This window comes from Gouania willdenowi, chromosome 4 (assembly GCF_900634775.1).
Source record: "Gouania willdenowi chromosome 4, fGouWil2.1, whole genome shotgun sequence".
In the NCBI taxonomy this organism is placed as follows: Eukaryota; Metazoa; Chordata; class Actinopteri; order Blenniiformes; family Gobiesocidae; genus Gouania; species Gouania willdenowi.
The window spans coordinates 33,938,084-33,951,236 of record NC_041047.1 but is presented as its reverse complement, the minus strand read 5'-3'; the positions used below and the strand labels follow the sequence as shown (position 1 = coordinate 33,951,236).

Below are 13,153 nucleotides of genomic sequence, written 5' to 3'. Positions count from 1 at the left end.
TAATATTTAGCTGCTAGCTAACATTTAATTACTAGCTAATATTTAGCTGCTGACTAATATTTAGCTGCTAGCTAATATTTAGTTGATTGCTAATATTTATCTGCTAGCTAATATTTACCTGCTAGCTAATATTTAGCTGTTAGCTAATATTTAGTTGCTAGCTAATATTTAGTTGCTAACTAATATTTAGCTGCTAGCTAATATTTAATTACTAGCTAATATTTAGCTGTTAGCTAGTATTTAGTTGCTAGCTAATATTATTTGCTAGCTAATATTTAGCTGCTAGCTAATATTTCATTACTAGCTAATATTTAGCTGCTAGCTAATATTTAGCTGCTAGCTAATATTTAATTACTAGTTAATATTTAGCTGCTAGCTAATATTTAACTGCTAGCTAATATTTAATTACGAGCTAATATTTAGCTGTTAGCTAATATTTAGTTGCAAGCTAATATTTAGCTGCTAGCTAATATTTAATTAATAGCTAATATTTAGTTGCTAGCTAATATTTAGTTGTTAGCTAATATTTAACTGCTAGCTAATATTTAACTGCTAGCTAATATTTAATTACTAGCAAAGATTTAGCTGTTAGCTAACATTTAGTTGCTAGCTAATATTTTGTTGTTAGCTTTACGTCTATCTGTGGTTAACACTGTTGATCTCTTTACGTTCTACTGCCTCTGCTCTGTTATTTCTCTGAATAACTTACTGTGTGTTTAGCCTGATGCTAACAGCGCTAACAGCTGCATGTTGCTAGCTCTCTGTCTCTTTGTGATTCCACTGCTTCCTGTCTCTCTCCTTCCAGGTTCTGCTGCTTCTTTTAACATGTCAAACTCTGGGGATTTGTTCATGAGCGTTCAGTCTCTCAATGGGGACTCGTACCAGGGGGCTCAGGTGGGAGCCAACGTGCAGTCACAGGTAAAGTCCCAAAGCACCACATAGTCAGCTAGTCATGTAGAAAAAGAACAATGAGTTTATAATGTCAGGAAAAAACTTTAAATAAAGTCCTGTTGAGTTTAGGTTGGAGAAAAAGTTCAAAAGAATAGATGGTATGTCTTTAATTAGTCCTCAGTTTGTCTATCTCTGATTTATCATCAATGTATTGATCTTGCTCCATATAGCCTGACAGATATGTCAATAAGATGTTTCACTTTTGGAAGAAAAGCATGGACACATGGACACAAGATGGCGCCAGCATGCACCGTCTGCCCGCTCTGCTGAAACTTTTGTTTGTTGTCGCACTGATCGGTATTCTGTGCCAAAGTATCACTGCACTGATACCGTCAGGCACTTAATCCTAATCGATCGCATGAGGTACGTCTGAGCTTCAACTTTGAGAACCAAACATCCAGACTTCCTCCTCACTTGGCCTCAGTACCTGACTACCTGCTGAGCTCACCTGTCCTCCGGAGGAAGCGTGCCTAAAAACAGGGGAGACGTGGTGGAGTCCTGTTGAAGATAAAGGCGTTCTGGAGGTCAAATCCTGGGTCTGATCCTGGATGCCAGTTATCACATGGATTATGGTGTATTCAAACTGTGGCTCCCGTGTGCCGCAGCTCTCCACAGGCCGACGAGGAAGTGACGTTACACCTCGGCTTACAGAATGCTAGATCACTAGCCAACAAAGCTCACCTCCTGAAGGACTTTTTCATGTCACGTTGGTTGGATCTGATGTACCTTACGGAAACCTGGCAATGGGTAGAGGAGCTGACCCAACTACCTTTGCTAGTGGTGATAATGTTGACAATTTTATGACAAACTTCAATAGCCATTGTCTGTCTGTTTTGGACACAGTAGCACCAGCTAAAAACACTCCAGGCTCTAATAAGAAACCTTGTCCATGGATGAATGAAGCTAGTTTTAGCTTAACGTTTGTAGAAAACCACTAAACTAGAGGTGCATAGACTTTGAATTAAAGAAAAGATAATGGAGCTAAATGAAATAAAGCACGCCAGCTTGGCTTATTTCACTAATCTTGTTTTGCGAAATAAGAGAAACCCAAAGGTTTTGTTCAATACTATGAAAATCTTGTTGCACCCTCACCGTCCCATGTGCCTGTACACACACAGGAGGACTGTAACAATTTTTTAAAACTTTTTTGTGAACAAAGTACAAGACATCAGGGCTAGCATCACTCCTCCCTTGGTTAGCTTGTGCAGTGCATCAGCCCCTGTGAGTTCATGGTCCTCCTTCACTCCTGTCAGCCTACAGGATGTTCAGGTTTTAGTAGGAAAGATGAAACCCTCATCGAGCTCTGTAGACATTGTTCCTACTTCTCTGCTTTTAAATGTTGTTAATGTTATCGGTCTTTTGGTGGTAAAATTGATAAACCTTTCACTTTTATCTGGCTCTGTCCCCAGCTTCTTTAAAAATGCGATAATAAACCCCATTCTTAAAATCTTGATTCGGGGGAGCCTCTAACTTGAGGCGAGGCCCCATAGCTCACCATTCCCTCCCCCAGACGCCGCACACGCCGGCCCACGCCGGCCCACGTGGTCCCCCAAGTGAGAAATTGTTCTCATGTCCATTACAATTGATTTCGATAAAAAGGTTGTAAAACCTAAATCTAAAGCCCATTTCTATTTGTGACATATTCATAATTCCTATTATTACATTCATTTCTTTTTTCCTTGCATCAATATTGCATTTTCCACTTTGTCTTTGCATGAAAAACCATTTCTGTCATCGTTTAAGACACAGTGACTGTCCCTGCACAGTGAACACAACACATAATGAACTCAGTGGTCATTACACTGCCCCCCCAACAAAAAGTTCCTCGTCCCAGAAGGAACAATAAAGTCTCTGAGGTACGGTGGCAACCGCCGGCGTCTCTTCGACCGGTCAGGGACGTTGTGGGGCTGAGAAGCAGGTAGAGGGGGTGGCGGACTCTGCTGCGAGGGGGAAATGGGGGGTTCCCTTCCAGTATGAGCAGGTGATGCAGGGGGAAAGACAGCATCTGATGTGACCTGGGGATCCGCTGGGGCCCGCACTGGTCCATGAGGGAAACAGGGGAGTGAGTGTCCTTTATAAGGGGCCAGCCTGTCACGATGTAGGGCCACCTTCCTTCCCCTGGGTGGTACCTGCACCCTGTAACCACCTCTCCCACCCGCTCTAAGACCCAACAAGGCCCATCCCAGTGGCTGTCCAATTTGGGGCAGTGCCCCTTCCTCCTCTTTGGGTTGTACACCCAGACCAATTCTCCTGCCTGGAAGTCTCTCCCTTTTGTTTGTCACATCGTAATTCCTCTTCTGTCTCTTCTCCAGCTGCCCTCGAGCAAAGGCATGAGCTGACTCTATGCAATCCTGCAGCTTTTTTGCGTAGTCCTGCCCGGGCGGTGCATCTGGAGCATCTGGTGGTTGTCCAAAAGCCACCTCTGGCGGAGTCCGGAGCTCCCTCCCCAGCATGAGCAGAGCCGGCGTGCACAACGTGGAGTCTTGCACAGCAGATCTGTATGCCATGAGGATGAGAGGAGGTGGGTGTCCCAATCACGCTGGTGGGTCTGCAGTCAGGATGGCTAGCTGTTGAGCCAATGTCCTGTTGAACCTCTCCACTAGGCCATCACTCTGGGGTCGCAACGGTGTTGTGCGGGTTTTCTGCATGTTCAGTCTTTCACACATAGCGGCGAATACTTTCGACTCGAAATTCCTCCCTTGGTCCACTGTGTATAGAGATTGCTGTGCCAAACCTGCTGAACATGCCTTCCACCAGGCATCCACTACAGTCTCCGCCTCCTGGTCTGATATGGCGTATGGCTTCCGGCCACTTGGTAAAATAGTCCATGGCTACAAGGACGTCCACAGCCACCCTCTCCATGGGTGCTCCTGTTGGCTGCTGTTGGAGCTGAGCCCGGGACTGGTCTAGGGGATTCTTGTGAGCCGCGCAGGCGTCACAGCAGCGGCAGAAGTCTTCTGCATCTCGCCTATGCTGGCCCCAGTAGAAGCCCTGGCGTAGGCGGCGAAGGGTTTTGGAAACCCCGAAGTGTCCTGACCCCGTGCCCCCATGACAGGCCTCCAGCACCGCAGTTCTCAGTAACCTGGGCACTACCACCTGCCATCTCTCCTCCCCTGTGGCAGGTTCCTTCCACGCCCTCTGCAGCACTCTGTCTTTAAGGCGTAGCGAAACAAACTTGACCACAGTCCTTTGGTGGCAGGTGAGAGGCCAGTGATCTCCTCCCAGGGGCGGTCTCCGCTCCCTCTCCAGCCACTGTATCACCCGCTCCAGGTCACTGTCCTGCTCCTGCTGAGACCTCCACTCCACTGCATCCCCCACCCGCAGGGTCCTACAGTTAAGGTCGCTGTGTTGTCCCTGCTGTGTGAGCTCTTTTTCTCTCACCTCCCTCTTTTCACAGTACGGCAGCCTCAGCAGCACATGGTCGGCGGGAAAATGCGTCGGCGTTAGAATGTTGCATCCCAGCCCTGTGAGCAATGGTGAAGTTGAAAGACTGGAGCTCTTCTAGCCAGCAAGCCACTTGATCTTCAGGCTCTTTGAATGACATCAGCCACTGCAGGGCAGCATGATCAGTCCTGAATGGTGAAGGGTGTGCCACAGAGGTAGTACTTGAAATGTCTTACAGCTGCTACGACGGCGAGAAGTTCCCGTCTCGTGACACAATAACGACGTTCGCTCTTATTCAACACCCGGCTGAAGTATGCTACAACTTTCTCCCCCTCGGGTCCCACCTGTGACAGCACCGCCCCCAGTCCAACACTACTGGCATCTGTATCCAGGACGAAAGGCAGGGCAACGTCGGCAGGGGCCAGAATGGGGGATTCAATCAGTGCTGCTCTCAGTGTGTTGAATGCACCTCGACACTCCTGTGTCCACTCGAAGGCAACCTCTTTTTGTAGGAGGCGAAAGAGAGGTGCGACAATAGAAGAAAAGCCCTTTACAAATCTTCTGTAGTAGGAGGCCAGACCCAAAAAACTCTTGAGCTGTGTTTGGTCAGCGGGGGTGGGCCGGTCCCTGATGATGCGTGTTTTCTCCTCCAAGGTGCTGATGCCCTCCTTCCCCAGCTTGTGGCCTAGGAACTCTACCTCTTTCTTCAGAAAGTGGCACTCATCGGGGTGCAGCTTCAGGCCTGCATCCGCCACTCTTCTCATCACTAGGTGCAGCGCATCCAGGGCCGCCTCGAAGGAGTCGCCGTGGACCAGGAGGTCATCTAAGTACACCAGGCACTTTTGGCGGGGGATACCAGCCAGCACTTTATCCATAAGCCTCTCAAAGTGGCTGGAGCATTGCACAGCCCAAAGCTGAGGACTTTAAACTGCCACAGCCCCCTGGACGTGCAGAAGGCAGTCTTGGGTTTGGCCTCAGCTGACAAGGGGACCTGCCAGTACCCGCTCCGGAGGTCCAGAGATGAGAACCATGAGGAGCCAGACACCAGATCCAGGGTCTCGTCAATCCTGGGGAGGGGGTAAGAGTCCTTTTTAGTGACTTTATTCAGTGGTCTGTAATCCACACAAAACCGCATCCTGGAACCCTTCTTTTTAGGCACCATAACCACAGCAGAGGCCCACGGACTGTCTGAGGGTTCCACTATTCCTGCTCTCATCATCTCCTCCAGCTCACTGTCTGCGGCACCCTGATGTGCTAGTGGAAGTCGACGTGGGCGTACTTTAACTGGTCGGGCATCGCCAGTGTCAATCTCGTGTTTTACCAGGTGTGTTAGGCCCACCTCATCGTCACTGAGGGCAAAAATGTCTTTAAATTCCACCAGCACCTGCCACAAACTCTCTCGCTGCGGGTCGTTCAGCCCCTCGCCATTCTTGACCCAAATGTCCCGCAATGTAGAGAGCCTCTCCTCGTCTCTTGTCGTCTGGCTCTGCTGGGGCTCGGGGGGGTGGGGGGGTGCCAGGTGTTGAGGTGGGCTGTACAGGAAAAAGCTGTGGTGCAAGGCTGTCCACTGACTGGTGGGCGCTGGTCAGGGAGGAAACATTGGTGAGTGTAGACAGCCTTGTGGGGTCCGAAACAAGAGCAGCTGTTATGTGAGTCTTTAGTTCTGCAGCAGCCGCTGTAGCAGGTGGGGGGTTGAGATTGTGTCAGGGGGGTTAGTAGCACAGACCGCCCTCCTGGGAGGATGAGTGAACCTTTGCCAAAGTCCAGCACGCCACCAATGGCTCGCAGAAAGTCTAGTCCGAGGATGCATGGGTCTTGAACATCAGCCACCCACGCAGTAAATGACATTGAGAGGCTCCCCACTGTAATTAGAAACACTCCTCTGCCTTGTATTGGAGCTAGATCACCAATCACTGTTTTTAACTGAACCGAAGTCGGCTCCACCGCAACCCCCATTGGGAGGATGTCCGGGCGAACCAAGGTTGCATTCGACCCCGTGTCCAGCAGGGCCATACACCTGACCCCTGCCACCGTCACAGGAATGTGGCAGAAGCCCCCAACCTGCGTCCAGCCCACAGTTATCTCCATTGCGGCTGGTGGCGATGGCAACCGGTGGGCGTCTGCTTCACGGGCCCGCGCTCCACCACCTACACGGGCCCTAGGTCGTTTCCCTGCACAGGTGTAAACTTGGAGCACTGTCTGAGGAGATGACCCGGCTGGCCACATCCCCAACAAAGCCTTGGGCGGCGCCGTGTGCCCTCATCCGGATTGAGTGGATGAGGCGGGGCTACCCGAGCTGCGTCCTGCATGGCCACCGGTCCCTCTGCCCAACGGCCTGTCATCCTCGCAGCTCTCACCACCGGTGAGTCCTCACATCGTTCAGTCCCTCCACTCACCATCTCCCTCTCCACAGCCAGCTCCAGTGCCTCACTCAGCGTGGACGGGTGGGCCAATTGTGTCTGGATGCGCAGCTCCTTGGGGCCTATGAACTGGTCCCTGGCAAGCTCCTTCCTCACTGATGGTGGCATGTCAGCATAGGCACGTCCGCACAAGCACTCGATCTCATTAGCCAGGATGCGAAGGGGCTCACCGGGCTGTCTGCGCCTGCTGTTGAACTCAGAACGCAGCAGTGCAGGCTGATTGAGCTGTCCAAAACGCCTCTGTAGGGCTCCCACCAATGCACCATAGTCCATCCGCTCCTCAGGGGACAGGAGTAGGAGGCAGGCGGCTGCTTCATCAGTGAGGCACAGAGCCAGCTGCAATGCTTTATACTTCTCTGTCCAGCCAGCAGCTACAGCTAACAGTTCAAATTGGGCCTTGAACACCTCCCAAGCTGTCTTACCGGAGAATTTTGGTGTTTTGATTATCCCCGGTGCTTCAAATCCATGGGCGCCGCCATCTTTGTTTACATCACGTGACCTGGCGTTGCATGCCGGTCCTTCCCTGTCCAAGCCAGGCAGAGCGCGCGCAGTTTTCCCGCCGCTTCGAGCTTCCCCCGGTGGAAATCCAGCCTCAGCAGCCATCAGCATTGCAGCCTCTCTGACGGTGGAAGCAGGGGACCATGGCTGCGTATCACCCTCCGACTGCTCAGTTTTAATCATGGTAGACATACCGGGCCGCTGTGTGTCCTGGCCGGCGGAGGGCTGCTTGTTCTGTCGCGGGTAGCTTGAGCTAGTGGTTAGCATCTTGCATCGATCCGGTTTTGATCCCACTTCTGACACCAGTGTAACGTGCGCTTATTCTACTAATCACCGGACGGGTCAGGTTGAACCAAACGGGCTTTATTTGGCTTACAGGGTTAAACACAGCTGCATACAGGGCTACTGTTATGGCCGTAACCCACGCCGCTAATGTCCTCACAATAGCCAACTAACACACCCCTCAAACACAGGCAACACTAACTCGCAGCCACACACCCAACCCTGTGCTGCCTCCTTGTGGCTCGGCTGTCCCTGCACAGTGAACACAACACATCATGAACTCAGTGGTCATTACAATATGTTGGCTAACTAAAGTAGTGTACTGAAGGGAGGTACAGTAAAAAAGAGAGAGAGAGACAACCTGTAGGAAAACTATTGATCTTTGCTACAATAACCAATGACAAATGATGATGTTAGAATGGCTGGACTCTTGTTAAAGGGCTAAATGTTAGTGCTAATCAATATTGATCATGTTTGATTTTAGAGCTTATTAGTAATTCATTTATTTCTGTCAATTAAAGTTATTAATCAACATTCCATTAACCACTTCCTGTTGGTTTCAAACATTTATCATCAAATCACTAATCATTATCTCAGTTTTATCTTTTTGTTTCTTAATAAGTTATAAACTAGAAATTAGAAACACATAATGACAGGAGGTTTTAGTAATTAACATCAGTATATCAAATATAAACATGTAAAATAATCATAAAAAAGCATACACTCATTAAATGAGACAAGATAAACTTTTTAACGAAAAAGTGATATTATAATAAAATGATTTAGTAGAAGAAAGACAATCAATTTCTAATCCTTTAATAAATAACATATTAATCATAACCTTCTTCTTGTGTTAGCTTTCTGTTAGCATCTCTAATGCTAACACGTCAGTTTGATCAGCTGTAAAATACACTAATAAATATGATCTATCATCTAATTCATTTCTCATCTATTAATTACCTTGTTATGTTTCCTAATCAATGAATATATTGGTATTAATATTTATGGTGTGGGTGTCTGAACCTTTTTTATTATATTTATATTATATTTTTAATGGTAAAATTGAAACCCAGTTTTGCTTTTAATTAAAATGTAATTGACAATTTAGAAGTATAGTATAGAATTGTCATGCCAATTACAATTATAAAGTCAATTATCTGAACTCAATTACAAATCAATTGTGATTACAACAGAAAGAAAATAAATGATGTCATAGTTATAATTAATTATTAATTGACCATGTGATGTACAAACAAAAGTATTAAGTCAAGTAGTTTAAATATTGTCAATGGTTTGTGTGTGTGGTGTGTGTGTGTGTGTGTGTGTGTGTGTGTGTGTGTGTGTGTGTGTGTGTGTGTGAGTGTGTGTGTGTGTGAGTGTGTGTGGTGTGTGTGTGTGTGTGTGTGGTGTGTGTGAGTGTGTGTGTGTGTGTGTGTGTGTGTGTGTGTGTGTGTGTGTGTGTGTTGTGTGTGTGTGTGTGAGTGTGTGGTGTGTGTGGTGTGTGGTGTGTGTGTGTGTGTGTGTGTGTGTGTGTGTGTGTGTGTGTGTGTGTGTGGTGTGTGTGAGTGTGTGTGTGTGTGTGTGTGTGTGTGTGTGTAGTCTTGGTTGTTACAGTCTGTGTTCACTAACCCGTCCATAGAGTGGTAGTGACTGTAATGTTACGCTCTGAGTCTGATCATTGCTGTGATTGGACAGAATACAACACACACACACACACACTTACTGATGTGCACACGTGTGTACACACCTGGACACCTAACATTTTTTCGAAGTGTTACACAGACGGTGCTACATAGTGAAGGTCACATGATCACTCACACCTGTCACTACACATACAGTACGACTGACATTAGGTACGTTTAGAAGTGATCCACCCTCCATAGTGTGTGTGTGTGTGTGTGTGTGTGTGTGACCCTGGTGTATCTGCTAATGTTTCAGGTGGATACCCTTCGCCATGTTATCAGTCAGACAGGAGGATACAGTGAAGGTCTCACAGCCTCACAGATGTACAGTCCACAGGGCATCAACGTAAGATTCTTCTTCTTCATACTAATTATTTCAGAGCCCAGGGCTCAGTGAGACACTTACCATGGTTTCGTCTCTAGTCTGTCACATTAGATCAGGTGTGTGTGCTCATGACTGTGATTGGGCCACAAAGGTCATGTGACCATCTGACCTCTGATGGTGAACTGGAGGAACATTTAGATGATTCACTGCACCATAAAATAAGAAGAACTAGTATAATGATATTATTCCCATCAGACAGTGGAGAACACTGTATGATTAACATAAACAGTTCTGTGTTTACGTTATAAATGACCAACGTACTGAGGTAATGTATACGCTCATTCAACATTAACTGCTTTCATTTAGCCACGGTACGTTTAGTGAGAGGGAGGGGCTGCTGCTTGGGGGTGCAGAATGTCTACGACAGTGACATCACCAAAAGGAACCTTTAGGGGGAGCACTAAGTTATTTAATTTAGTGTTAGCATTAGAATAGCATTATCATTAACCTAGCATTAACATGAACCTACCGTTAGCATTAGCCTAACATTAACACTGACCTAGCACTAGCTTAGCATTTGCCTAATGTTAGCATCAGCCTAGTGTTAGCAATAGTCTAGCAATCACATTAGCCTAGCATTAGCTTTAGCCTAGCTATAGCTTTAGCCTAGTAATACCAGTAGCCTCGTATTAGCATTAGCCTAGTAATATCATTAGCCTAGCATTAGCCTAGCTATAGCATTCGCCTAGCATTAGCATTAGCCTAGTATAACATTAGCCTAGCCTCCTGCACCATCACTAATTTAGGGGACCAAGCCCACGGGGCCAGGAAACACTACTTACGTGGTTCTTAGGACCAGCGGTGCTAGGAACCTTATTGTAATCATTAGGATTATTATTAAATAAATAAGTTAAAAAACTGGAAAACGTAACTTCCTCTGAGGAGTTTTGAAATATGCTCAAATTATTAACGAGTAAAGTTTTCTAGCTAGCTATAAAAACGCAAACTGGTGCCTATCTCGGTCATAATAAATGCTAACAACACCAAATCTGAGATCCTTGGTTGTCATGTGACTGTGAGGGTACGCACCAAATATGAATAATGTAGGTCACTAGGGGGCGCTGTAAATATAGAATATTTATATCTCTTAGATGGCATGAGAGATTGTTTACCAAATTTGGAGGGTATGATCTTGGGTCCCTCCTGAGACGATATCTCAAAGTTAATCGCGATTGGTCAAAGTGGGCGTGGCTTATTACAACATAAATTATCAATAAACAAACTTTTATTTCAGCTGAATTATTATGTTGAGGGCTGTGAAATTTACAGGGTAGATATAGAAGAGCACACAGATCACTCACACCAAAAAGTGCACCACTAGGTGGCGCTATAATGGGTGCAAACGCATCTTGGCCTGTAACTTTCACATTTTAAATCATATCTTCATAAACTTCATATCCACGTGTTTACAGTAATTAACACGTTGGCCTGTGTCCTGACGCAGATTATAGCAGATAACAGGAACCTTCACAATAAGAGCCCAGAGAAAACTGTGCCATAGAGAGTTGGGGTCAATTCTGATTCTAATCACATAATTATTAATTCATGAATTACAATCATTCAGTCATAAGTTCAGATCCCAAAGAGCAGAACAAAATGCTACAGGAACAGCTTTGTTCTGTTCTTTTAAATAAGTTATAGATTATTTTACATAACTTATTGCTTGGATATTGTGGGCGTGGTATGCATACTACATACTTTATGTATTATTTATACGTCAAAATGCAAACCTATTTTTTGAAAGTTCTCATCTTAAGATCAAACTCTTTCATGTTTGGCCCCTGGAATAAAATATGATGTAGAGGTTTTAATTACTCACTCGTGCGTTATCAGTTACTTTTTTATTTCAATGTTTTTTATTTTGTTGAGTAAAAATAAAAAGGGTCAAATTAAAGCAGATAAACATCCTGGGGGAACAGGACTGCTCATGTAGTTTATATTATACAGTATATACTGTATAAAGCAGCCGTGGGGGGGGGGGGGGGGGGTTATAACAGATTCACAGCGACAGGCGTGTTGGTCACAGTGAAATTGATCAGACAGATGTGGGGTGGGGGGGGGGGGGGGGGGGGGCGTCTCCTCCTGCTGCACTAATGATCCTGACAGAACGTCTCACTGGACCAATGATCATCACATAGAACGTCCACAACATTAGGAACAAACAGCTGGATGTGTTCCATTGATGTTTATATATCTACAGTACTGTACGTACACATGTACCTCTCACTGCTGCACACTTCAAAACATAACCTTGTCAGATACTGTAGGTTCCCAAACAGGGGTACGTGTGACTCTAGGGGTACATGAGCACATTACAGGGGGTACTCAGAAAGATTAAACAATTCATTTAGAAATAATCAGGAAATGTTTCTAGTTCTTTTTTATTAATAACACTATTATTAATGAAATACTATATTTTCTTCTAATTTATTGACAAAGGATTATTTTATACTGTAAAGGCTATTTTATCACATTTCTGACAATAGGAGAAAATAATTATCTACATCTTTTAAAGGCGACTGTATAATTAAGTAATCACATAAAAGTTGCATTTTACATATATTTTTTTAAAATATGAATTCCACTCATTGTTTTAAATGTGTACATTAAGCCTTCGGGAACCAATGTTGTAAACCAATGTGACACAGTTAGACAGTTTTCTGTTATATAATATATAATTATGGACACATTATGATATGAAGAGAGGGCGTGGCATTCAGGAAGCCTCAACCTCCTTTTATTTTAGTGTTCCACAGATTTTATTAATATCAACATTATTGATCCTAGTTTTCACTTCTACGTTTACATAAAATACTAAATATTTAAGAAACCAATAATATATAATCAATAAGTGACAGATATCAGGATCTACACTTTACATTCACTACATTTTGTGACTGATTTCTATTCAATTCAGGGAAATATGATCATTTTGTACCTTTATTTCAGACTTGTGGTCCATATAAACTAGGGATGAGAATTGATCGATACCGAGTCCTGATCTGATACTTTTATAATAAACTAAAAAAATAAATAAGAGCAAAAAAACAGATCCAGGACGTCCCTTATTTATTTTATTCACTGTATTTGAACATTTAACCCTAAACAGACACTGATCAATCAATCAATAAATTCACTTTGGACTTTAGTGCAAGAATAAATAATAATAAATAAAAATGTCTAATATAAAAATGAATAGTGCCTCGTCTTAAAATACCAACAGACACGTTAACAAATAATAAAATAAAAGTAGCACAGAGCTGTACAGTAAGGCCAGTAATGAACTCTTAATGTTTAATATAATCATTTACTTTCACACATTAAAATGTTTTTATTGATGAAAAGTATGATAACTTCATTTTAATGGTATTGTAGGTTTAGATCATGTACAGTATTAGCAGCGTAGCGTTCTGAACACTGTGTAATCAATATACAGGTATGTGGTATATTAAAATTATTTAGTATAACATGAGTTTGAAACACACACACTGACTGTTGTGTTATTTCTCCCTCAGACAAACGGGGCGTGGCAGGATGCCCCCACCCCCTCC

At 44.7% G+C, this 13,153-nt stretch overlaps 1 protein-coding gene across 2 annotated transcripts in view; it reads left to right on the top strand.

Annotated features, from left to right (window-relative positions):
• The window catches only part of LOC114462598 (pre-B-cell leukemia transcription factor 1), a 229,541-nt gene that overhangs the window by 216,271 nt on the left and 117 nt on the right, over nucleotides 1-13,153 (top strand). The window contains exons 7-9 of one of the 2 annotated variants that reach the window (XM_028445554.1): nucleotides 806-918; nucleotides 9,474-9,563; nucleotides 13,118-13,153. The exon at nucleotides 13,118-13,153 is cut by the window's right edge and continues 117 nt beyond it. In XM_028445554.1, the coding sequence (XP_028301355.1) occupies nucleotides 806-918; nucleotides 9,474-9,563; nucleotides 13,118-13,153 (239 nt within the window). The remainder of the gene's footprint in view (nucleotides 1-805; nucleotides 919-9,473; nucleotides 9,564-13,117) is intronic. The other variant, XM_028445553.1, reaches the window with a different exon arrangement.